This window comes from Scyliorhinus canicula, chromosome 3 (genome assembly GCF_902713615.1).
Source record: "Scyliorhinus canicula chromosome 3, sScyCan1.1, whole genome shotgun sequence".
Taxonomy (NCBI): Eukaryota; Metazoa; Chordata; class Chondrichthyes; order Carcharhiniformes; family Scyliorhinidae; genus Scyliorhinus; species Scyliorhinus canicula.
The window spans coordinates 216,028,127-216,054,648 of NC_052148.1; the positions used below are offsets into that span (position 1 = coordinate 216,028,127).

General features: G+C 47.4%; 1 protein-coding gene across 2 annotated transcripts in view; it reads left to right on the forward strand.

The window, feature by feature from the left end:
• The window catches only part of egf (epidermal growth factor), a 170,760-nt gene that overhangs the window by 109,287 nt on the left and 34,951 nt on the right, over positions 1–26,522 (forward strand). For both annotated transcript variants that reach the window (XM_038792155.1, XM_038792156.1), the window contains exons 18-22: positions 3,223–3,339; positions 4,399–4,524; positions 5,555–5,677; positions 8,293–8,476; positions 19,945–20,109. In XM_038792155.1, coding sequence (XP_038648083.1) covers positions 3,223–3,339; positions 4,399–4,524; positions 5,555–5,677; positions 8,293–8,476; positions 19,945–20,109 — 715 coding nt within the window. The remainder of the gene's footprint in view (positions 1–3,222; positions 3,340–4,398; positions 4,525–5,554; positions 5,678–8,292; positions 8,477–19,944; positions 20,110–26,522) is intronic.

The following is a 26,522-nucleotide window of genomic DNA, read 5'->3' on the forward strand; positions in this document are numbered from 1 at the left end:
GTGCAAATTCCACACGGATAGTGACCCAGGGCCGGGATTCGAACCTGGGTCCTCAGCTCCGCAGTCCCAGTGCTAACCACTGTGCCACCGTGCTGCTCCTGCATTCACTTAAATCTACCCTGTCAATGCCCCTCAGGGTCTTAAAAGTCAATTAAGTTGCCTCTTATTCTTCTGAACTTCAGTGGATACAAGTCTAGCCTGTCCTCATAAGACAACCTGTCCATTTCAGGTATTTGCCTAGTAAACATTCCCTGTGAAGTAATCCTCAGGTTGAATCACTACCAGTCATAGAATTTCATAGAATTTACATTGCAGAAGGAGGCCATTCGGCCCATCGAGTCTGCACTGGCTCTTGGAAAGAGCACCGTACCCAAGCCCACACCTCCACCCTATCCCCATAACCCTACCTAACACTGAGGCCAATTTTGAACACTAAGGGTGATTTAGCATGGCCAATCCACCAACCTGCACATCTTTGGACTGTGGGCGGAAAGAGCACCCGGAGGAAACCCACGCACACACGGGGAGAACGTGCAGACTCCGCACAGACAGGGACCCAAGTCAGTTCTTCCTCTCAAAGGTGAAAGCAGCCTATGGTTATCTGGGACTATGGCGATTTTATGGGAAGTTTTATACAGAGATGGTGGTGGATGCCTGGTACTCTCTTCTGAAGGAGGTGGTGGAAGCAGATACAATAGTGATCTTTAAGAGGTATCTTGACAAATACATGAATAGGATGGGAATAGATGGATATGGACCCTGGAAGTGTAGAAGGTTTTAGATTAGACGGGCAGCATGGTTGGCACAGGTTGGAGGGTCGAAGGGCCTGATCCAGTGCTGTACGTTTCTTTGTTCTTTTGTTCTTTGAACTGCTTCTAATACATTTCCATGTTTCCTTAAATAAGGAAACCAAGACTGTACACAATACTTACCAGTGCCCTGTACACTGATGCATAACCTCCCTACTTTTATATTCAATTCCCGTTGCAATAAATGATAACATTCTATTAGCTTTCCTAATTACTCACTGTACTTGCAGACTAATCTTTTGCAATACACGCACTAGGACCACTCAGATGCCTTTGAATCTCAGAGATCTGAATCTCACCTCAAAGATAAAAGGTAGTCTGGATGAGGGGTTCTTTGGGGATAGTTTCTTAGAACACCACATTCTGGAGCCAACCAAAGATCATGCTATATTAGACTTGCTGTTGTGCAATATCTCTCTACTGATCCCTTGCTCCACTATTTAGCTGAGAACCCTTTCTACTTCCTCAGTTATGTGGCTCGCAAGACCATCGGTCCCAGCATGGTTCAAATGTGGCCCATTCCAATGGTGCAAATCCAACTTTCCCCATTTTTGGTGAGCGTGCTCCAGGAACTGGGACCCACTTCTCCTACGCCAGTTTTTAAGCCATGCATTAATTTCTCTAATCTTATTTGCCGCTCAGGTAATAATCCAAAAATTATTACCTTTGAGGTTCTGCTTCTTAATTTGGTGTCTAGGTCCTCATACTGTATATACAGAACCTCTTTCATAGCTCTACCTATGACGTTAGTACCTACATGGACCTCGACAACTGGCATGGTGGTTAGCAGTGGCTAACACTGCTGCCTCACAATGGCAGGGACCAGGGTTCAGTTCCTGCCTTGGGTGACTGTATATGTGGAGTTTGCACATTCTCCCCGTGTCTGCATGGATTTCCTCCGGCTGCTCCGGTTTCCTCCCACAGTCCAAAGATATGCAGGTTAGGTGGATTGGCTATGCTAAATTGGCCCTTAGTGCCTAAACATGTGCCGGTTAGATGGGATTTGGGGGATTGGTGGGAGGGAGTGGGCCTAGGTAGGGTGCTCTTTCAGAAGGTCGGTGCAAACTTGATGGGCTGAATGGCCTCCTTCTCCACTGTAGGAATTCTATGGATGCTCTCACTGAACGATCCTCTCCAATCCTGAGCAGATGTCCCAAACATTGGCAGAAGAAGTCAAGCCTGACTGTGGACTTTAGCTTGTAACCTACACTCAGACACTGAGTCCATTACTGACAGAATGTTCATGTCGGAGATCACATTGTTCACATGAAGCATTATAGCAAGGCTTTTTCTGCACAGTCAGCTGGACATAACGCATCTCGTAGCAACATTCAAAGAACAATCTTCCCTCAATAGCATCATGTAATTGGCTGAAATGCACCTACAGAGCAACATTCAATCTATTTCAAAATGAATCCATTGGTCATTAAGAATTTGGGAACATTCTTTTCTTTAAATAAATTTAGAGTCCCCAATTTTGGGCAGCACGGTAGCATGGTGGTTAGCATAAATGCTTCACAGCTCCAGGGTCCCAGGTTCGATTCCCGGCTGGGTCACTGTCTGTGCGGAGTCTCCATTCCTCCCCGTGTGTGCGTGGGTTTCCTCCGGGTGCTCCGGTTTCCTCCCACAGTCCAAAGATGTGCGGGTTAGGTGGATTGGCCATGCTAAATTGCCCGTAGTGTCCTTAAAAGTAAGGTTAAGGGGGGGGTTGTTTGGTTACGGGTATAGGGTGGATACGTGGGTTTGAGTAGGGTGATCATTGCTCGGCACAACATTGAGGGCCGAAGGGCCTGTTCTGTGCTGTACTGTTCTATGTTCTATGTTCTAATTCTTTTTTTCCCAAATAAGGGGCAATTTAGCATGGCCAATTCACTTACCCTGCACATCTTTGGGTTGTGGGGGTGAGACCACGCAGACACGGGGAGAATGTGCAAACGCCACACGGACAGTGTCCCAGGGCTGGGATCGGACCTGGGTCCTCGGCGCTGTGAGACAGCAGTGCTAACCACTGCACCACCGTGCCACCCTGAGAATTTTGGGACGCTCTCATGGCATAATAAAGTGTTTTAAAAACGCAAGTCCTTTTTTTCTCATCATCATATGCAGAGGAATTTTCTGCCTTGCATGACGTGCTTTAGATTCTCTGTCCTGAGTTTGCCTTTGGCACTTGTCCTTCTCCAAATAGTCATGATCTGATGCAAAATTGTGCTCCAGATCAACTTTTTCCATTCCACTTGAGATTGTAAATAGTGTTTTTTAGATGCTCTCTTAGTCTCTTCCTTTTGAGGCTAAGTTTTTCAAAGTTTCCATGTAATCCAGTGTGGCACTGAGGGGCAAAGACAATATGAATACTTTTAAATGTGGATTATTCATTAATTATTTCTGATAATTTTGTTTGACTTTCTTTATCAAGATCAGGATGACTGTGGAACCCTGGATTGTGACTTCAATGCTCAATGTGTTGCTTCAGAGGGAGTTGCTAGATGCCAGTGTTTGGAAGGATTTACTGGTTCTGGCCAAGTTTGCGATGGTAATGAATGCATCAAATTCTCCTTTTTTCATTTTCTTAATTCTCAGTGAAAGATTCCTTTTGAAGTGGGGATGGGAATACAACCATGTTTAATATTTCACTTCTCTAATACGGTGATTGATGAACTAGTTTTATTCCATCAGTAAGTTTTCAAATGATTTCCAAACAGCAACAGCCATGACCCAGTTACACTCCTGGTTGAAATCTGCATCCTCGATATATATTGCCAACTTGGCACTAACCTTTGGCCAGACATGCTGAGTAATCTGTTTTCTAGCACCCAAGGTTAGTTATATTTTTAATGTCTGACGAAGACAGATGGAATAATCAGATCTCTGCTCACATTAGAGTTCAGCTTCAAATTACTTAATAAGTTCTTAGGCAATCTGCTGTTTGTGCTGTCACCAATTTCAGCCATTCTCTTTTTACTTTGTACACAAATATCAGCAGACTAGGGTAGATGCAGCATGTGACTTTGGATCTGTGGTTCCCAACGAGTTCCGCCACAGACCTTCGGCGGGACTCTCTGTCAGCGGGATGCTCCGCTTTGCCAGCAACGCACTCACGCCGTGGATTTCCCCATGGCATAGAGTGGCCACGATGGGAAACCCCATTGGCAGGCTGCCAGAATGGAGGATCCCGCTGCCGGTAGGGGCGCGCGCAGCAAACAAAAGGGTCTGCTGGGATGGAGAACCCCGCCCCTTTGTTGTAATTTTGGGTCTGTTGAATGGATAAAGATTGATTGTTAAGAATGGACAACAATGTCATTATCGCTGTGTCGTGTGATAATTAGTACTGTGGTCGGCAGACTGGCTGGAACTTGAAATAAAATCAGAAAGTGTTGGACCTGATGGACAAACTCAGCAGGTCTGGCAGCATCTGTGGAGAGAGAAACATAGTTAACGTTTCGAGTCTGAAATCACCCTTCTCGACTGAAGGGAGGAGGAATATGATGCCTTTTATGCTGGAACTTGATCTTTATTTGTCCAGGAATTCCTATGTTCGTGAGATTCATTTAGAAAGGTGCCACCAGTCAGTTATACATTTTATTCTTTGCAGATATTGATGAATGCACCACCGGTTATGCCCTTTGCAATGGACATGTGACAGACTGCATTAACACAGAGGGCAGTTATGTCTGCAAATGCCACCCTGGCTATAGTGGTGATGGACTCCTCTGTTACGGTGAGGAAGGCTGTTGTACCTTGTGTTGTACTAATTTCCTTTGACAGTGGTAATGTTGTAATGTGCGACACCGATCCTCATCCTCTTGACATTTTAGTTTAAGAGTTTATCTTCTACTTTATTGCTTGCATCTTAGAATTTTATGACCTCTATTTTGTCACTAGTGGGTTCGCAAGCATTGTATGCACCGTGTCAGCTATCCATCTCACATGGAGGGCCCGATCTAACCAAATGGGAACAGAGTCCCATAGCGAGCACTTTTAGCTCGCAGCGCCGAGAAACACCTCACTATCTAACACCCATCCGGTTAAGTGTGGAACCTCAGTGGGGAACGTGTGGCTACGGCCGCACTCAGCCCCGTTTCCTGCATTGAGGAGCGTCCCGATATCTTGATCTCCCGAAATGACCCTCGTACCCCTCCTAGCCCAACTCACTATTAGGGGGCTCCAAGCACTGCCCCCCACACCCGCACAGTGCACGCCCCCCCTCCTGATTACTGCTGCGCGGAAAATGCCAGCTTGGCACCACTCCTGCCAGCACCACCTGGGCACCTTGGCAGTGCCAGGTTGACACACAGGTGGCACTGCCAGAGTGCCATGCTGGGCAAGCACCTGGGGGCCTCTGATCCCCTGGGAGACCTCCCAAATGCCATTCCTTCAGAGACCAGTATTGAACAGCACTCACCTGAAGTCTCCAAGGTGAAGGGGATAGATCACAATGTCTTGGTTGTTTCCCGGAACTGCGTATTCGAGTGAGACTAGCCACTGTAATATACAGAATTGCCAAACAGTGATCCCGCCCAAAATGGGCTGGCTTCACGCCGCATCAACTCGTGAGATCGAACGCAATCTCGCTAGTGTCGTGAGTAAATTTACCGACCATATTGCACCATGGCACGCTTATTTTCAGGCGCAGCGTTGCTGGTAGATCGTGCCCAGAGACTATTGAATAAGTGACTTACATAAAGGTGAAATTAGTCACTAGTTTTCTGGGTCATTCCAGCATGTGATATCCATTGTTGGCTTTGCAGATATTGATGAATGCCAAACTGGGAAACATAATTGTGATGAAAATGCTGTATGCACAAACACGGATGGCAACTACACCTGTACATGTAACAAAGGACTTTTGGGAACAGGTTATAGCTGTAGAGGTAAGTGCACAAGCTTCATGAGTCTGTTATGTTCTTTAAGGATGTTGGAGTTTATACTTACGCGTGGGTGTCTGTGAGCTTATCAGCAGATCAAAGATCACAACATTTAAACGTTTGACTCATTGGCTCAGTCAATAGTGTGGAATGGTAAATACAATTATTGCCATTCATTAAGATAGTTTTCAAAAATAAAGCGTTATACTTCAAGGAAATTCTTTCTGATAAAGCCCAAGGCACAAATGTCAGTTCCACTGGGTTGCAAGATTGGGAGGAGAAATATTTGGTTATATATTTTCCACCATTCAGTTATTTTAACAAAGAAGATGATGTGAGCATAAAGCAACAACTGTACTCCTGATGATTTTCACAGTCTAAACTTTTACTTGTGGGAAAATATATGGGTCAGGAATTACATTACAGCTGCTCCTGCTGTACTGCTGTGCCTTTGCTGGCAGTTCTACAGATACTCCAGTCATGTGCCTAATTGAGATCTCTGCCACACTTCCTGGAGGTAACAGCCCACTGCTGCTTCACGAGCCCAAGGTGCTTTGAGGAATTCCCGGGGACTGTAATCTTTAACAGTTCCTCCTTACTACAGGGAAGGGAATGGATTTTAAAAAATTCCTTATTAATGTTTTTCAAAAGCTTAAATTTGCTGTAAGGATAAGATTATTAATTCTGCTGCCTGTTCAGTTGATCAGGGTACTTCAACTCATAGGCCTATGACCTCCACCACCAATAGGCCAACACGGCAGCACGGTAGCATTGTGGATAGCATAATTGCTTCACAGCTCCAGGGTCCCAGGTTCGATTCCGGCTTGGGTCACTGTGTGGAGTCTGCACATCCTCCCCGTGTGTGCGTGGGTTTCCTCCGGGTGCTCCGGTTTCCTCCCACAGTCCAAAGATGTGCAGGTTAGGTGCATTGGCCATGATAAATTGCCCTTAGTGTCCAAAATTGCCCTTAGTGTTAGGTGGGGTTACTGGGTTATGGTGATAGGGTGGAGGTGTTAACCTTGGGTAGGATGCTCTTTCCAAGAGCCGGTGCAGACTCGATGGGCCGAATGGCCTCCTTCTGCACTGTAAATTCTATGTCTATCAGTAGATGCTTGGGAATACCACCTCCCAAAATCTCATTGCTGTTCCTGTTTGGACATGATCACCTGCTGTTACTTGGTGGTCACTGGGTCAAAATCCTGGAACTCCATAGCTAACAGAATTGTGGGAACTCCTTCGCTGTATGGATTATGCAATTGGCTCATCCTCGCCTTCTTAAGGATAACCAGGGATGGGCAATAAAGTCAACCTCACCAATGACCCTCATGTTCCCGGAATGATATATTAAAAACATAGGGCAAAATTCTCCTTTTTGAGACTAAGTGCGGTGGTGGGTGGCTCCGGCATTACCTGTCCTGCTGGCCAGAATAGCAGGGTCCCAAACCACAATTCAGTGCTTGGAATCTCATGAATTATGCACAAGCGAGTTCCCCTCCGACTCTCCTGCAGAGAGGCAGCTGATTCACCCGCCCTCAGCTGATGGGTTTGAAGGTCTCGGCACCATGTTTAAATACCAGTCCAGCACACAAATATCACTCTCTCCAGGCAACCTGTCTTCGCCAGACCGTGCAGGATGTCAGCAACCCAGAGGGAAAAGGCTAGCAGCCTCAAGACAAAGTCTGTCACTTGCTTCAGCAAACCCTCTCCCCAGGCATCTGGAGCCTTCACCCATCCCCGTCCAGATGAGGTATCCCTTTGATCCCTTTGTTCCTAAGTTTTTCTTGCAGCTTTGTCGGGATTCAGATTCCCTCCCCTCAGTCTGCCCCCGCCTTCCATTGTTCCGCTTCTCCATCCACCTCTTTGTCCCTCCGCATGCCATTGTGAGCCCCTGCCATACCAACGCCACCCCCCAGCCTCAACTTGAACTCCACCCCCTGGTTGAACTTCAGACCTTTGTTATGGTGGCTGCATGAGTCCCTCAGCACAGTCCTGTCCATAGAAACACTGCAGTGTGGCACCTGGGGCAAGGAGCCCTCTGTATCCCCCAACCCCAGGCACAGTACTGATGCGACCCGGTGGCACAGGAGGGTACAGGGGTCCGGTAGCATGGTGCTGTCCATGAAGACCAGCTTGACATGGAGATGGAAGCAGCAACCAGTGTGTCCTGGCGGAGAGGTGAACTTCAGGAGCAGCACAGGGCAGCATTATGGCAGAAATTTATTGCACCCACCCTAAAGTTTCTGGTGAAATGAGGACTGCCTTGTGCATGTCACACATTAGCAATCGGGTTTGATGCTACCTTCAATTCCCGGTGGCATGACACAAGATGGAAAGGCTTTTCGGGATGCCAGCGGGCAACTGTTACAATGAGCATTCATAAGATGCAAATGGTGTTTTTGCCACCTGCCAGTGGGATGAGCAACACGTACTAACCCACCAATGGGAGAATTGCAATCGGATTTTACATCGGTGGGGTTTCTGACTTTTTGGCTCCCGCAAACCAGCAAACCCGCAGCAGGAAGACTGGGAGAATTCCACCCACAAGTGCAACCTTTTTCCCAGCAATCACAAGTTCTGTGGTACAGACCGAGCAAATTATAAAATATCTATAATTCTTTCAGGTGTGACCAGCTCAGCCTTGCCCACTGATGGTTCAATGGAGACAACTGTCAGGAGCACTACCTTTGAAACAACCACAAACAGGAAAAGTAATCACATTGTGACTTGCCCGGTTTCGCACAGAGGCTTCTGTCTGAATGGAGGGGTTTGTTTCCATATCCCCGAGATAACAGTGTTTGCCTGCAAGTAAGTGAAGTCAGCAATTTGCACTTTATTTTCAAGCATAAACTGCAAAATATTTTTTGAAGTAGCCACACACTGAAGAATGGCAAAGAAACAAATCATGGGCAGGGTTCTCCATTTGGGCGACTATGTTCTCCCACCGGAGCTGAATCGCTTCCGGTTTGCAGCGGCACTGGGACTGATGCCCAAAAGTGATTTCCTCTCCCTGGCCATGCCAATTCATGCATGGTGGGGAGTGCAAAGGATTCCTTTCCTTATCCCACTATTGGGCCGCCATTTTGAGCAGGCAGCCTGATAGCGAGGTCCGTCGGCTGAAACCCCCACAACGCAAATCCTCCCCGGTTAGATTTTATGCTCTCGGACCGATAGGTTTGTAAGTAGGGGGAGGAACATAAAATTCACTAGGCAGCCTGCCCACCCAGCCCTGCCCCTAGTGCAATTTCACCAGTGATGTCAGGTGACCTGCCTGCCAGTGGGCCAATTGAGTTCCTTAGTAGGCAATCGGTGTCCACTTCCAGACCTCATTCAGCCACCGCTGGGATTTAACTGGAACAAAACGTTACTGAATACATCCTATGAACCCATCCTCAAGGCTACCTTTGCCAATTTTATAAGTTCCATATAAAAGAGGTTTAAAATTGCCCACGAATTTTGCAGTATGTTTTTTCCAAGTCTCCATTATTCTTGATTCATACTCTACCGTCCAGTTTCATCACTATCCGAGGGTCTATAAACTACTCGCACCGGTGATTTCTTTCCCTTGCTCTGTCCTAACACCAAACTAATTCCATATCATGACCCTCTGAGTCAAGATCATTTCTCACTATTATACTAATCTCATGCTTTATTAATGAACCTCCTTTTCCTTTCTTCCTAACTTACCAAAATATCAAACACCCTGGAATAAAAACAGTAAATGCTCAGCATGTCAGGCATTCTGCTGAAGGATAATCGATCTGAAATGTTAACTATGTTTGTTGAACATTTCGGGACTGTCTGAGCTTGTTAAAGGTGCTATTTTTTTCTTTCCCATCAGGGATGCTGTCTGACTTGCTGAGCATTTCCAGCATTTTCTGTTCTTATTTCAGATTTCCAGCATCTGCAGTATTTTGCTTTTGAAATACCCTTGAATATTCAATTCCCAGCCTTGGTTATCTTGTGACCATATCTCTGTCATATTATACCCATTGATTTCAATTTGTGCTATTAGTTCAAAAACCTTGATATGAATGCTGCATGCATTCAGATGAAGAGCATTGAATTCTGCCTTTTTACTGTTTTTCCACACTCTGACCCTATTTACTGATGCACTCTTGCATTTGGATGTTCTGTCCCTTATCACACTCTTGTTCAGCATTCTCTGTATTGTTGCTCTGCACTATTGGCGTGCTCTTCCTCACTAACTTTCTAAATAACCCCTCGTGTGAACACTGTCTGATCTTACTTACCCTAAACCCATTCAGGTTGTAATCCAGGGATTCTTTGTGGTACTGCTTTATAATTTAGCCCTGAGTTGCCCATTCTCCATCAGCACTACCTATTTCATAGTTCTACCTGAGTTGTAGGCCCCCACATACAGCACGACAACTGGATCCTTCCCCTCCCACCCCAGGTTCCTTTCCAGCCCAGAGGAGAGGGGCAGCACGGCGACACAGTGGTTAGCACAGTTGTTTCGCAGCACCATGGTCCCAGATTCGATTTCCGGCTTGGGCGGAGTCTGCATGTTCTCCCGTGGATTTCCTCCGGGTGCTCCGGTCTCTTCCCACAATCCAAAGCTGTGCAGGCTAGGTGGATTGGCCATGCTAAATTGCCCTTCGTGTCCAGAAAAAGGTTTGGTGGGGTTACTGGGTTATGGGGATAAGATGGGGGTGGGGCTGAAGTAGGGTGCTCTTTCAAAGGGCCGGTGCAGACTCAATGGGCTGAATGGCCTCCTTCTGCACTGTCAATTCTGAAACCGGGCAAGTAACAGTCTTCGGGATGATTAAATCGTATCATTTATTGAAGTCTATCTGAGTGATTTTGAAATCAAGTTACTCATAGATAACTGTAACTTCCCACGTTTATTTCAAATACTTAATTTTTTTGGTGATAAAATCATCTTACAATCCCTCTAGTGCAGAAGGAGACCATTTGGCCCATCGAGTCTGCACTGAACGGCTGAAAGAGCACCCCACCTAGGCCCACTCCCCTGTCCTATCCACATAGCGTCACGTAACCTGAATATCTTTGGACACTAAGGAGCAATTTAGCGCTGCCAATCCACCTACCTATCTTTGGACTGTGGGAGGAAACCGGAGCACCCGGAGCAAACCCACGCAGACACGGGGAGAAAGTGCAAACTCCATTCAGACGGTCACCCAAGTCCAGAATCGAACCCGTGTCCCTGGCGCTGTGAGGCAGCAGTGCTAAGCACTGTGCCACTGCACTGATCTTCAGTATTGGCAGCACGGTAGCACAGTGGTTAGCACTGTCGTTTCACAGCGCCAGTTCCCAGGTTCAATTCCCATCTTGGGTCACTGTCTGTGCGGAGTCTGTACGTTCTTCCCGTGTCTGCGTGGGTTTCCTCCAGGTGCTCCGGTTTCCCCCCCACGAGTCCCGAAAGACAGTTGTTAGGTAATTTGGACATTCTGAATTCTCCCTCTGTGTACCCGAACAGGTGCCGGAATGTGGTGACTAGAGGTTTTTCACAGTAACTTCATTGCAGTGTTAATGTAAGCCAACTTGTGACAATGAAGATTATTCTAAATTGTGTTAATAAAATTGTATGGGATTAGCAAAGTACAATTTCCCAATTGTTTCATTATGTTATGAAAGTATAATGGATTTTTAGAAAATGCTCCTTGCAACAAACAGGAAAGCAAAAAAAATGGACAACCCAGTAAGGTTGCTTGCACCATCAATGTAAGCAGTCAATTAGGCTCATTAACACACTGGTTAGCAAGAGGTAAAGGCAGTTAACTGACCACCTGAATGTTTGTGCAGCCAATGACTGTGCTGTAGAGTGATTTCCACACCTCCTTCCACATCATATCATCCCCAACCCTCCCCACCACTACAACCAACTCCACATCCCTTCCCATCTATTGTGGTGGCTTAGCTGCATTTTCTATTCTTTTAATTGAATTTTTTGAAAATGTGCATGAGTGCACCTTCATATTGTAGCGCCCTCTCAGTTATGTACTCTGTACTGCAGCCTGCCACTCCTCCAAGCCGGAGGATTGGCCCAGCCAGTTTCACAAGCCTGACTGATGCTCTTCATCGGACAAGGGACCCATCTCCGTGCCAATGACGGTGGTGGCCTGGTTACAATTCCAATGAATGACTGCTTCCCCCCCCCCCACCCCTGAACCACCAACCCTATCGCACCTCACCCCACCTTCAAGGACCCAGGAACAATCCCACTTCCTTTTTCTCACCTCCAAATTGGAAATTCAGCCCCAAAGTTGAACAAGTCTGATTGTGGGTGATGTTCATTTTGGATGTTAGTGTCAAACGGGCAATGCGGATTTAGCCGTAGAGCTGAGTGATTATCAAATTAATATTGGCCAGTTTACACTCATTATTACTTTACGTTTCTTGGTAGTTCACGTACACATTTACAGGAAAAGCAGGAGAAAAACACAGTGAAAAATTGTGAGCTATGAATAAAGACTGGAGTTGAATCTGAACCAGTCAAATTGGTGAAAGCTTATTTTAAAAAACAACTACAATGCACTAGAGGGCAGTGTTGCCACATGAAATGTATTTTCGAAGAAATCACAGTATTTAGTATAAAATAAGGCACAGAGACACAAACTGAAGTGATTGGGAATGAAAACAGAAATTTCTAGAACTGCCCATCAAGTCAGGCAGTATCTGCCAGTCTTGTCTGAAGTGACTGGGCTCTGAACCTGACAGGGTCTCACTAAAATGAAGCCCTGCCCAGTCAGGAAGGGAGAGAGGGCAAAGTGTAACTTGCTGAAAAGTAGTTGTTTATTGCATTCGTCTGGGAGAGTCAGTTCGGGGTTGTTGAGGGGAGTTCTGCCAATCTCTTTCCCAACCACTGTGTTAACCTGTTACAGGATGTACTGTGGTTTGATGTGGGAGCAGATCGCTGTGTACCCTCTTCACAGGAGGTGCATGCAGATTCCTATCAGCGGGTTTTCTTTCAATGTGCTAAACGAACATTATCATGGCAACAATACTAACATTTAATATTGTGCCGACAGACTAAACTGTCCAATTAAAATAGTCCCTATCGTCAACTCATCTCATCAAGCAACAATTAGGGCGGGATTCTCTGATTGCCGACGCCGAAATCACGTTCAGCGATTGGCCGGAGAATCCATTTTAATGCCGAAATTGGATATGGCGTTACTTTTCGGATGCTCCGACCCCTCAAAAGCGGCATAATCACTGAGAACGCCGCATGCCGTTGGGACGGCCACAGGACGTCACCTGAGGCCCTCCCCCGATGCTCCGCCCCCAATGGGCCGACTTCCCGAGCATGGCAGTAGCAGACTTTGTCCAACACCATCACAGTTGGTGGGGGGGGAGCCATTCCGCTGGCAGGGGGGCTTCAACGGGGGTGGGGGGACTGGTAGGGGGTAGTCCGGGGGTTGCGAGGGGGATTACAAGGCAGCACAATCTGGTAGGCCAGGTCCACGAACGGCCGACCTCGTCCGTATTTGCAGGTAAAGCCTGGGGCTTCACGTGGCGCGGCTGCTAGCCCCTGGGTGGAGCATCGGCGCGGGGCGCGACTACATTTTGGTTGTAAGAAACGACACATGCTCCGGACATAGCCTCAAAATCGGAGAATCCAGCCCATTGTACTTATACAGCGCCTTTAATATGGAAAAGTATGCCAAGGTGCTTTGTGGAACTGTAAGAAGATAAAATTGGATGTTGAGCCAAATAAAGCCATGATTTTAATCAAGAGTGGGAAACAGCAATCAGGCGGGAAGGTGGGAGTGGGCTAGGTTGCTAAGCCACTCTTGACCTCTGCAACGTGAACCTCAATGATTTTAATTCCTGTGCTGATCAGAAGCTCACCCAAAGCGGGCAAGAAGCAACAGCTGCTCATTTGTGCGTGTGACTCAGCATTCAGACAGAAGGATGATATCGGTCAACACCAAAGGCACAATCATCATACAACATGTAATGGCTTGGATTTTAGAGGTCAACACTGAAGAAACATACTCTCCACCTGCCTTGAAGTGAGCTGCTCACAAGGATTGAGCAATTTCTGTGATGCAGATCTCCCCTACCCCGATCGCAATTTGAATTTGGTGCTAATTCAAGGGGACCTTCCATCTGATAGGAGAAGGTGGCACACAATTGAAGGGGAGTAGAGCAGAGGGGACAGGGAGTCAAGGACACCTACCTCTCCTGATCCCTACGGCAGAGGTGGCGTCGACTGTGATGTGGTTCGCAGTATTCAATGTCACTGAGAACATTGAGGATGACAGCATGTTCTTCCCTAATGGGTCGTCTCAACCCTCGACACATTCTCATCTAGCTTACCTGTCAAGGAAACTGCTGAAGGTGTGATCATGGACCTCCTCCTCCCCAATTCCTCAAACCAACATTCTCCTCCTAAGACCGTGCTGTCGAGAGCAACAGCACTGTTCAGATATAATACTCTGCCACCAGCTCAGATGCATGCACATTAAAGGCTGGTCTGGAGTTCGGCACAACATAGGCCCACCAGGCTGTTTTAAAGGATGAACTTGCAGAGGAGTTCTACTGTGGAACACTCCTCTGAGGACTTGAATGGGGCAGCACTGGAGAACGTTGCTGGCCATGCTCACTGCGATACTGGGTGCACTGGCTGGTCAACCAGACAGCCGACTGTCCCGGTCAAAGAGCACAGAGGAGTATAGCTCCAACTTGGCAGAGGGCATCGCGTAGAGCCTTTTCTCTCTATAGCTCCCTGCTTCATCTCTCCGTCATTTTGCAGAACCTTAGAGACGCTGCAACTGCAACCGGGCATTGCTGCTGCAGCCTTTCTGTGAACACAGTCACCAAATCCTTTGCCCTCTCTCTGATGATGGGGCAACACCCTGGAGCAAATGCAGTATCTCACCAAAACTTCTCCAAAACACTCCAAAGTACTTGCAGACACATTGCAACAGAAAAGGTTCCATGTTGCTTCCTCCATGTTGCCAGGAACTGAATGTGCTTCATAATGTCAGTTAATTTAGGGCATTGCCCAGTTGTTACTATTCACCGAACCAATCCTGAGTTAGGGTTTCAGATGCTGTGCGTCGAGGTTAACTATTTCATACCGTTCACATCAGCCAGTTGTGCTTTTTTATGCCAGGAGTGGACTAATTCAATGTGATTTGGTTCACAGGGTGAACACTTGTATGTACCAGTATCCCTGGAAAATGGCGCATGTCAGATAGCAGCTGACAATACAGCTGCTCTGAGAAACCGCTAGAAACAGCCAATTAATTCCACCCGCATTATTTTTTTTTCGGACAATGGAGAAAATTTGACAGTACAAATCTAAAATTAGCTTTTCGGGACCTGTCAGGACATGTAGCACTGCTTCTGAAGTCAATGCACGTTGGGCGTGTTTTTTCCACCACGTTTTCCCCTGCGCTGATCCGAGTGCACGGGGGTATCGTGGGAGAAGCCCAAATCGGGCATTGTGGTAGGCGCAAAACCACTCATGAGTCACCCGACCAGTGGAACCCGGCACAATCTGGAAACATGAGTGGCCTATATGAGGCATCCGGGAGTCACCGACCACACTGACGAGGCCTCACCTGGGCTCCGATTAGTACTGGGCCCCACAAGTGGAGACCAGGCATGATGGTCATTCCAGGATGCTCAGAGGCCATTGGAGACTCCCATGTTTTCGGGGATAGAACAGGGCAGTACCCTGGCACTTCCCCTGCCACCTGGCACCCTGGCAGGACCAGCCTGTTGTCCAAGCTAGCATTTTGGGATGGCCGGTTGGCACTGCCAGGGTGCCAGGAGTGCTGTCAGGGTGCCAAATGGCAGTGCCAGGATACCCAGTTACCAGGTGGGCTCTGCCAAGGGTCGGGGTCTGAGGGGAGCCCTGGAAGGGAGATATGAAGAGTGGGGAGGTGAAGGAGGGGTATGGGGCATTCCTGAAAGGGGAGGTGGGAGGGTCCATGTGTGCGGGAGGGTGGCATTATCCGTGGGTGGGGGTTGTGGGAGACCCTCAAGCTCACTTCGAGATTTGGGCACCCTTTCAAAATGTTGCCTGATCTTTGAGGAGCCGGTCTCACCAGCGAGTTCAGCCCCCCAATGATGAAAACATTGGGCGAAATTCTCCGACCCCCATGACGGGTCGGAGAATAGCAGGAGGGCCTTCCCGACATTTTTCCCGCCCTCCCGCTATTCTCCCCCCCCCCGCCCAACTCCCGACACGAATCGCTGCCGCCGTTTTTTTACGGCCGGCAGCGATTCACAGCTGTTCGATGGGCCGAAGTCCCAGCCCTTTACGCCGTTTTTACGAACGGCAAACAGACCTGGTCTGGCCGTTCGTAAAAACGGCGGGAACAACTCGCTTTTTATAACCATGGCACCGATTGCCACGGCAGTACCACGGCCGTGCCAAGGGTGCCATGGGCCCGCGATCGGTGGGCACCGATCGCGGGCAGCGGGCCCGATGCCCGCGCACTATTTGTCCTTCCGCCGCCCCGCAGTATCCATTCGCGGGGCGGCTGAGGGGCATCCCGGCCCGCGCATGCGCGGGTTTCGCGCAAATACGCGATGACGTCATCCGCGCATGCGCGGGATGGAGTCTTCCAATCCGCGCATGCGCGGCTGACGTCATATGACGCGTCAGCCGGCGCTAACTCCGGCAAGCGGGCTTAACGAAATTCGTTAAGCCCGTGATGCCGGAGCTTGCGGCGTCGGGCTGCTAGCCCCGACCGGGACCAGAATCGGTTCCCGGTCGGGAAGGGGCGCGCTGGCGTCAAACCCGCCCGGGTTTGACGCCAGCCTTACAATTTCTCCCGTTTTGGGAGAATCGCGCCCTATGTGGGCTGGATTGGGGAAAGACTCGTCAAGGCCCAAACAAACAACTAAGTGTGGGTGAATCCAGGTCCGGATCTCACCCCAAAATAACATATTTCTCGGGAAACACCTGGCCAAACATACCCAAAATGGCGTATTTGTCATTTTTTGGGAGAATCGTGTCCATTATAAATCCAGTTGCACCACATTCAACAAGAGGTCAAAAAATAGAAGTTTCTGTCAATTCACTGATGGCTAAGGGATTGCAGATTGCAATGTCTCAATTGTGGGTTTGCACATTATTCTTTGCATGTGCAGATGCCTGACGCTTCTGCCTGTTTTGGTGGAGTAATGACAGCAAACGCTGACAATTTCATCATCATTGTCTCCACAAAATCCAGGCCAATTGTCATTCATACAACTCCAACTCATCTTGATTCTGTCAGGAAATTCAAACATCGTTTCCAGGTTTGAAGCTCTTCTGGACCCAGATCCTCTTCTCATTGGCATTAAGAGAGGCTTCCATTCTCAACCAATATTGCAGATCATATTCTGATTGGATATTATTGGATCCTGATCTACATGTTTACAGTAGCCCTGAAACCTTTGGCCAGATGTCCTTGCTGCCTTCTTAAAAGGTACGTTATAAAAGAGGATACAAGGGCGGCATGTTGGCACAGTGGTTGGCACTGCTGCCTCACGCCACCAAGGACCCGGGTCCGATCCTGGCTCTGGGTCACTGTCCGTGTGGATTTTGCACATTCTCCTCGTGTCTGCATGGGTCTCACCCCCACAACCCAAAAAGATTTGCAGGGTAGGTAAATTGGTCATGATAAATTGGCCCTTAATTGGAAAAAGAAAGAAAGAATTGGGTATTTTAAATTTATAAAAAATAAAAATCTTCTAAAAAATAATTAAATAATAGAAGATACAGAATCCACTTGGGATGTGTGAAATGCTCACTTTTAGCAATAGCCTTCAGCCATTTGGCCAGAGGCCTCCGTGGTCAATGGGTAGTTGGTGGGGCAGACAGGCAGGGATTAGGATTGCCCCTGGAATGGGTACAACAATCCAGAGGTTGGCATGAGGACCTGTGCATGGTTAACCCTCCCTCTGCCGAGCCCACCCCCCCACTCGTTCCACTACCGCCCCCCTCCACCCCCTCCCCAGCCCCGATACCCCCAACTCCCATGCTGGCCCACCCCAACAGGAGCTGCAGCCTTCCTGGTTGCCCCCCCCCACCCCCTCCGTCCACAGGGACAGTAAGCCCAGTGCCCTTGGGCTCATTGCCTGTGAACGAAGATGGCTACTCACCTCCTCGAGCCTCTGCAGCAGCCCTTCCGGCAGGTTCACGTTTTTCAAAAGGAGTAATAATTGTTGCCAGCTTGGCCACTTGCTGGGAAGGCAGCTATATCACGGGATGCCTTTGGATATGGGGTGGCTCCCATTAATTGTGTAGAAATTGGGCTTAAGTGGTGATTTGGTTTCTCGCTAAGGCGGGATCCCAATTTGGCCTATGGGAGCGAGCCGGTTGCATTGCTTTTAGTTTGGCACCCAGCTGGGTTCTAATTTTTGGCCCATCCCACTATTCACCGGCTTCGTCGCGCTCATGATGTCAGAAGCAAAACAATATTGTGAATGTTGATGCATGAGTCCATTCATACACGTAGGGCGCGATTCTCCCAAAACGGGAGAAATCGTAAGGCTGGCGTCAAACCCGGGCCCCCCCCTTCCCGACCGGGAACCGATTCTGGTCCCCGGTCGGGGCTAGCAGCCCGACGCCGTAAGCTCCGGCATCACGGGCTTAACGAATTTCGTTAAGCCCGCTTGCCTGAGTTTGCGCCGGCTGACGTGTCATATGACGTCAGCCGCGCATGCGCGGATTGGAAGACTCCAACCCGCGCATGCGTGGATGACGTCATCGCGTATTTGCGCGAAACCGGCGCATGCGCGGGCCGGGATGCCCCTCAGCCGCCCCGCGAATGGATACTGCGGGGCGGCGGAAGGACAAATAGTGCGTGGGCATCGGGCCCGCTGCCCGCGATCGGTGCCGTGGTACTGCCGTGCCAATCGGTGCCATGGTTATAAAATGCGAGTGTTTACGGCCGTTTTTACGAATGGCCAGACCAGGTGTGTTTGCCGTTCGTAAAAACAGCCGTAAAGGGCTGGGAACTCGGACCATCTATCAGCTGTGAATCGCTGCCGGCCTTAAAGAAACGGCGGCAGCGATTCGTGTCGGGAGTTGGGCGTGGGGGGGGGGGGGGGGGGGGGAGAATAGCGGGAGGGCGTCGGAACAGCGTGGCCGTAAAATTTTACGAGCCACGCTATTCTCCGCACCGTCGGGAGTGCGGAGAATCTCGCCCGTACTTTTAAAATACAGAGATCTATTGTAAGATTCGGTACATTGTGTAAGAATGGATGGTCAGTGAATTATAGACAGGTATTCAGTTGGTGCTGAGCAGTGGACAGTCAGCAACATATTTCAACTTGGGGATGAAAAGTGACATGAAAGAAATTGCACATTCCGAACATGTACCAAAATGTTAATGACTTGGATATAGATTTTGGAGAAACAATGGGATGAATGGGGCTGGAAGGAGGAATTGGGCCTGAAATGGAAGACAAGCCAGAGAGGCAATTGATGTGCCCCTATCCATGCTGGCATGGGGCCCCTGCAAATTCAACAATGGGTCTCGCCTGTATTTAACCAGCGGCCTGTCACATCAGTTAGTGACCTTGTTGCAGCTTGTTGGCAGGGGTGAGGCAGGCTCTCTGCGATATCAATAGAGGGGACCGGTCAATGGGAAGGTTGCAAGCTGAGATAGAACAGTCACTTCTACTCCTCCACGCTCCATATTCAGTTGGTACAATAGAGGCTGGCCTGTTTATTGGGCTCCTTTAAGAGCTGCTTGTAAGGCTGCTGCACAACTGGAAGAGCCAAACGGCTCATTTTCAATTTAACTCGGAACACCGGCGTCCTTTTTTTTTCATTTAGAGTCCCAATTATTTTTATTTCCAATTAAGGGCCCATTTGGCATGGCCAATCCACCTAACCTGCATATCTTTGGGTTGTGGGGGTGAAACCCATGCAAACTCGGGGAGAATGTGCAAACTCCACACGGACAGTGACCCAGGGCCGGGATCTACCCCAGGTCCTCAGCGCCGTAGGCAGCAATGCTAACCACTGCGCCACCATGCCCCCCCCCCCCCTCCAGTGTCCTTAAACAAACATTAAGGATGCTGTCCAGCATAATCAAGAGACCTGACACCTGTTTCACGTCGGGCACACTGGCCATTTTGCGTACTTCCAGGGAGATAAGGAAAAGGCTATTCAACTGCACCAGAACGGGTCCCTCTAATTTTGGGGTTGTGGCAGAAGCCAAGCATGAGGCAAACTAATTTCCATTGCATTAATCTGATATGAACTATATTTTTTACCATGGAGTGCAGATATTCCGTATTCTCGGTCATAAATAGTTTTTATCTCATTTTAATAGCTGTCTTAAAGGCTACATGGGAGAACGATGTGAATACAGCGACTTACAATGGTGGGAACTGCATCGTGTTGAGGAAGAGAAGAGGCGTAATGTGGTTATAGCCGTGTGCATAATAGTGATAATCTGTCTGCTGTCAGTGGGAGCGTGTGTTACTTACTGCTACAGGTGAGTCTCACTGGATAATGTATAACTGCTGTATGAAAAAAGAAATGAGTTACAGTGAATTGTGTTTCAACTGGGATTCAAAATACATAAAAGTTAATTTCAGTCTTTTTGGAGGAATGTTTTCCTTGACGAAATCCAATATGGAAACATAACCGTATATTATCGCAATGTCGGGAAAAATGATTCACAGGCCTGAAATTTCAAGGTGTTTCACTCCCTCTATGCAGTCGTTCCCCTGATGTTTTTTGGAACATCATATAGATACATCCTGTGCTCAGAACAACACCAACTTGTACTTATATAGCACCTTTCATGTAATAAAAGATCACACTGTGCTCCACAGGACTGCTGTCAAACAAATTTTGACGCTAAGTCACATAAGGAGCTAATCCAGAAGCTGGGTCAAAGAGGTAGGACAAACTTAAAGGAAGAAGAACGAGTGATAGACAGTGCAGAGAAGTTAGGAAGAGAATTCCCGAACTGAAGGTTTGGGCAACTGAAGGTGCAGCCATCAATGGTGAAGCGATTAAATCGGAGATGCTCAGGAGGCCAGAATTAGATGAGGACAGATATCTTGGAGGGTTATGCACCTGGAGTGGTTTACAGTAAGTGGGAGCGATTTGAAACCAAGGATAGAGAATTTGAAAATTGAGGCATTGCCTCATCAGGAGCCAATGTGGGCCCTAAAAATTGAATATCAGAAAATCTGACTCCCTTCTGAAACTCAGATTTCCAATCCTGCTCCTTAATTCACCCAATGCCATTGTGCTGTGCGCCAGAAAAGGAAGTAAAATATTGACTGGTTACTGTTTTTAGATTGTACTGTCTGATCATAAATGTAGAGGGTAGCATGCATATTTTAAAACTATTTTTAACGACAAATTATTCACGGTCAGTGATCCTGCAGAATAACTGCTGCCCAGTGTGTTTTATGTGTATGTGTTCTATATATGGCCAAAATCTTTCGATATTCTTTTTGCACATTAATAACAACTCCTAGGCCCTGATTTTTATTCTTGATATGGGAATCATGAGTTGGCCCATACCCTGATGTTGTGACCCTGACTCCTATCTGGCAGTGTCCAGCCATACCAAGGTCATGCTGGGGCAGCAGGAAAGACAGGTGGTGGGGCCACTGCCTTCCAAAGCAGGCCACAGGTCAACAAGAGGTGGGTGGTTGATGAGGTAGACAAGTTAGAAGGCCAAATTCCATCCACCAGGACATTTGCCAGATCTGAACACGAATATGCGACGCCCTAGCCATCAACCATCATTATCTTACCCTCCTCACACTCCAAAGACCTCTGTTCCCTCAATACTCCCCATTCCCCCTCACACCTCATGCCACATGCCCCCTCATTCTCTAATGCCCTCTCTATTCCCCGGTCTCCACCCACCCAGTATCCTCTGTGGACAGAACTGATGAGCTTTATAATAACTGTAGGAGGCCTTTGAGATGCTCATGAAACTGTCAAAATAAACAAGAATCAATTAAAATAAATGCCTCAAAAACGTTAATCCTCTTAGGAGCTCATAAAACTGTCAATCAAACACACAACCCTTTAAACGTCCTTTGAAATCTTAATATTCTTAGGTGGTCATAACACTGACAAAATAAGCAAACAGCCATTCAAAAACCTCTTCAAAAGACTAATACTATTAATCACTCATAAAACTGTCAATTAATACAAAGTTCAGAATCTCCTTGACAGCCATGTCAACAATCCTACTGAGCTAAATCCATAGTGGAGTTTGGAGCTCAGTCAGGCATTTATAATGGGATTCCATTTCACAGTGGTTAACAAATAACCATATATTCCACTACTTCAAAAGGTTTTAACAGGTGGCTGGACTGTCAATCAAAGGAAAGTTTGAACCACAGGGCAAGAAAATCTTCATTTCAATGATCTTGAAAGAGAAGAGCTCTGCATCCATCGCATAAAGCACTCAACTGCATCTGAATGCTTTCACAATACTGGCCAATTTAATAGTTACTTATCTTTTTTAAACAAAGCTCTATTATTAAGCACTGTAATAAATCATACTTTGCTTATTATTCTAGATTACTTGACATGTGAAGTTGTCAACACTTTCTGTACTTATCTGCCAAAACGTTGCTGACTGCTTCCCCAATGGTTTACGACTTCTCTGAGGTTCTGTGAACCATGTTGCCTACTGAAATAGGCCTGGATATAAGGAAATAGCGGTGGTGGTGGGGGGTGGGGGGGGGGGGGGTCTAAAATGTCCACGCCTACAATGGAGTAGGAAAAGGTAGGATTACTCCACGCAGCTCGCTATCTGCATGCTTACCATGTCCTTAAAATACAACGGAAATGGAATCAGGTCCTGCTGCCATTTTTTTATCCCATCCAACGACGTTCCAAAATGGACGGAGATATGAAAATTCTGCCCCTAGTGTGAAATGTTCATACTGTTGTGAGTTCATGCAGAGGTGGGATGTAGAATATTTTGGCACTGCAATTAAAGAATGCAACAGACATTTAAAAATATGTGGCCACAGATGCTTGGGAATTTTATTTTACAGCTGCCAAAAATCAATGGAAAGTTAAAATGTAAGGTAGCAAAAAGGAAGGGAAAAAACCCAGAGGCAAAACAATTTTGGTTGGTCCAAGTCTTCAGGTGAAAAAAATAAAATATGGAGGCACAAGACAGGATGTGAGCTGATGAAGTTCTCGTGCTATACAGGAGCCCCCTTTGATCGATGATGAAGTGGGGAGCCTGCTGCCTAAAATGGATCCCAAAATGATTTGTTTTGGTTGACACTCCAGAGCACCTTTCACAGTGGAGAGCGATAGCACATGCCGGCAGGAGGTGGTAACTAGGACCAACCTGATATCAATTGTCCACAGAAAATGGAAAAAGTTGAACAAGCGATGACAAGTCTTATCAAAAAAGCTGCTTAGAATCATGCAAACATAGAATAGATACAGCTCAGATGGAGGGAGTTTTGTCTGTCATGTCCATGCCTACGCTCTGCAACAGCAACCGAGCTCGTCCCACTTCACTGCCCTTTCCCTGTAGCTCTGCAATTATCTTTTCTCTTCAGATGTTTATCCGATTTCCATTTGAAAGCCATGATTGGTTTGGCCTGTGCCACACTCCCAGGCAGTGCATTCCAGTTCCTAACCACTCAGTGCATTTAAAATATTTTTCCTCACGTTGCCATTGGTTCTTATGCCAATTACCTTCAATCGGTGTCTTTGGGCGCAACCTTCCCAAAGGGAAGTGCCGAGAAACGTGGCAATTCAACGCTACTCACGTTGACTAAAGAGCCTAAATAGGGAACTCGTGGCCGAGTCCGCACATAGTCCGTTTTCACAACGGGGAGCTTCACTCAGCTGAACTCCCCGTTGTCGCGAGAGATTTCCAAGGCCCACAAAAAAAAATCCCCGGCCTCCCCTCATCCCGAACGCAACATGGGAAGGTCCCTCAGACCCCAAAACCCACAGTGGGCAAACCCGGCCCAATCGCACACAGAAAATGACAGATTGGCACCTCGATAGTGAAACCCTGGCAGTGCCCCTGGCAATACCATCTGGGCAGTGCCAGGCTTGCACCCAGGTGGCGCTGCCAGGGTGACAGACTGGCGCTGCCAGGGTACCCAGATGGCACTAGCAGTGCCAGGGCACCACCCTGCCCAAAGAGCATGTAGCTGGGGACCTCCGATCCCCTTGGAGACCCCTGTGTGTGCCATTCCCCGTTTCTGGGGACCAGTATCAAACGGCATTCCTCCGAGTTGCTGAAGGAAAATGGACTGAATCCCAAAGCCTCAGGTATATTGGAAATCTGCACATTAGGCTAAGGCTTACTGCCTCGCTCTAACATGCATATTTGCCAAAAACTGATCCCGCCTATTGTGGGATTCTCCTTGCAATGTCTCGCGAGATTGCATTGAATCTCACAAGGCTTTGCGAGCCGGGTGGCTCACGGGAGCCGGGTCTCCCAGCTTTCATTGGCCACGCTGTGTCACGCCGAGATGCTTTTCAGGCACAGCATGGCTGGAAGATCGCGCCCTTCTAGTTCTCTACCCTTTCACTAATGGGGATGGTCTCTCTCCAACCCTCGATCCCTCATGATTTTAAATACCCCTATTTTTGATCCTCTCAACCTTCTCCTTTCTAAATAGGATAGCCCAGCTTTTCTAATCCATCCTTGAAACTGAAGTTTCTGATCCCTGGAACCATTCTAATATATCTTCTCTGCGCTATCTTCCCTACCTTCACAGCCTTCCTAAAGTACAGTGCCCAGAGCTGGGCACAATACACCAGTTAACGCTTATTCAGTGTTTTATTAAGGTTCATTGTTACTTCCTTGCTATCTATTTACCCTATGTCTAAGTTTATAAGATGCAGAATCCTATATCCCATTTTAATCCTTTACTCAACCTGCCCTGTCACCTTCAACAAGTTGTGCACAAATTTCTCTAAGCCCCTTTGCTCCTGCAATATCTCGCGAGATTGCGTTGAATCTCGGGAGGCTTTGTGAGCCGGGTTTATCCCGGGAGCGGGGTCTCCCAGCTTTCATTGGCCAGGCTGCGCCACGGCAAGATGCTTTACAGGCACAGCATGGCCGGAAGATCGCAGACCTTGGAACTGTACACCTTATTTTACATTACCTTTTCTTGTTCTTCCTACCAAAATGTATCACTTCACACTTCTCAACATTAAATTTCATCGGCCACGTATTTACCATTTCAACCAACTGTATCTGTCTTGTTTAAGTCTATCATTATCCCCCATGTTTAAATGATCTGAACACATAAAGAAAAGTCGAGATCCTGGTAGTGATCACTGAGAAACCTCCAGCCCAGAAAACAATTATTTACCAATAACTTCTGTTTCCTGTCACTCATCAGTATTGTTATCCGTGCTGCTCCTATTCCTTTTATCCCATAGATTTAAATTCTGCTCTCAAGTCTATTTAAATTACGTTTTATCAAGTCTTTATGTACCACATCAATTACATAACCCTCACTTACCTTCCATATTAACAAATCAAAAATTTCAACCAACTTAGTTAAACATGATTTGTCTTGAACAAAATTTTCTTAATTAATTCACACCGTGGGCAGCACGGTAGCATTGTGGATAGCAAAATCGCTTCACAGCTCCAGGGTCCCAGGTTCGATTCCGGCTTGGGTCACTGTCTGTGTGGAATCTGCACATCTTCCCCGTGTGTGCCTGGGTTTCCTCCGGGTGCTCCGGTTTCCTCCCACAGTCCAAAGATGTGCAGGTTAGGTGGATTGGCCATGATAAATTGCCCTTAGTGTCCAAAATTGCCCTTAGTATTGAGTGGGGTTACTGGGTTATGGGGATAGGGTGGAGGTGTTAACCTTGGGTAGGGTGCTCTTTCCAGGAGCTGGTACAGACTGGATGGGCCGAATGGCCTCCTTCTGTACTGTAAATTCTATGAAATAATGGGGTATGTTTGCCAAATTTAGCCTGCTCAACAATGGCATTCTTTCACAGATTGGAGTATGTATGAAGTGCTTTGATTATTTAAAAAAAAAGGGCAGCACGGTAGCATGGTGGTTAGCATAAATGCTTCACAGCTCCAGGGTCCCAGGTTCGGTTCCCGGCTGGGTCACTGTCTGTGCGGAGTCTGCACGTCCTCCCCGTGTGTGCGTGGGTTTCCTCCGGGTGCTCCGGTTTCCTCCCACAGTCCAAAGATGTGCGGGTTAGGTGGATTGGCCATGCTAAATTGCCCGTAGTGTCCTAAAAGTAAGGTTAATGGGGGGGGTTGTTGGTTTACGGGTATAGGGTGGATACGTGGGTTTGAGTAGGGTGATCATTGCTCGGCACAACATCGAGGGCCGAAGGGCCTGTTCTGTTCTGTGCTGTACTGTTCTATGTTCTATGTTCTATGTACCCACCTGACTGTTTTATTGTCTTGGATTATTATTCTGAGATTATATTTTATATTATATTTCTACCGCTCACCAGGTTAACCTGATTGGCCTGTGGTTGCTGGGTATATTCTTACATCTGTTTTTGAACAAGCAATGTAACATTTGCAATCCTCCAGCACCCAGGCACCCACCCCCGTATCTGAAGAACATTAGAGGTAGACCATGTGGCCCATGTTGAGCCTTGCTCCGCCATTCAATATGATCCCTGTTGATGCTATAACTGGATGGAATGATCCCAGAAAGAGCCAGGAACCCTGGCTCAAAAATACCGTAACTGTTACTATTTTATTTATAAATCATAGAGGGACAGAGTCACAGGACCCCTAATTAGTTTCAACAACAATATTTTTTTTATTGGATGTGAAAAGTTGCATTATTATACAATACTCCTTTACTCCCCCCCCCTTAGCTAACAAATACACACATATTTTAAAATTAACACAGATTACAAAGTACATTTTAAGCTACAAAGGTCTAATTGACG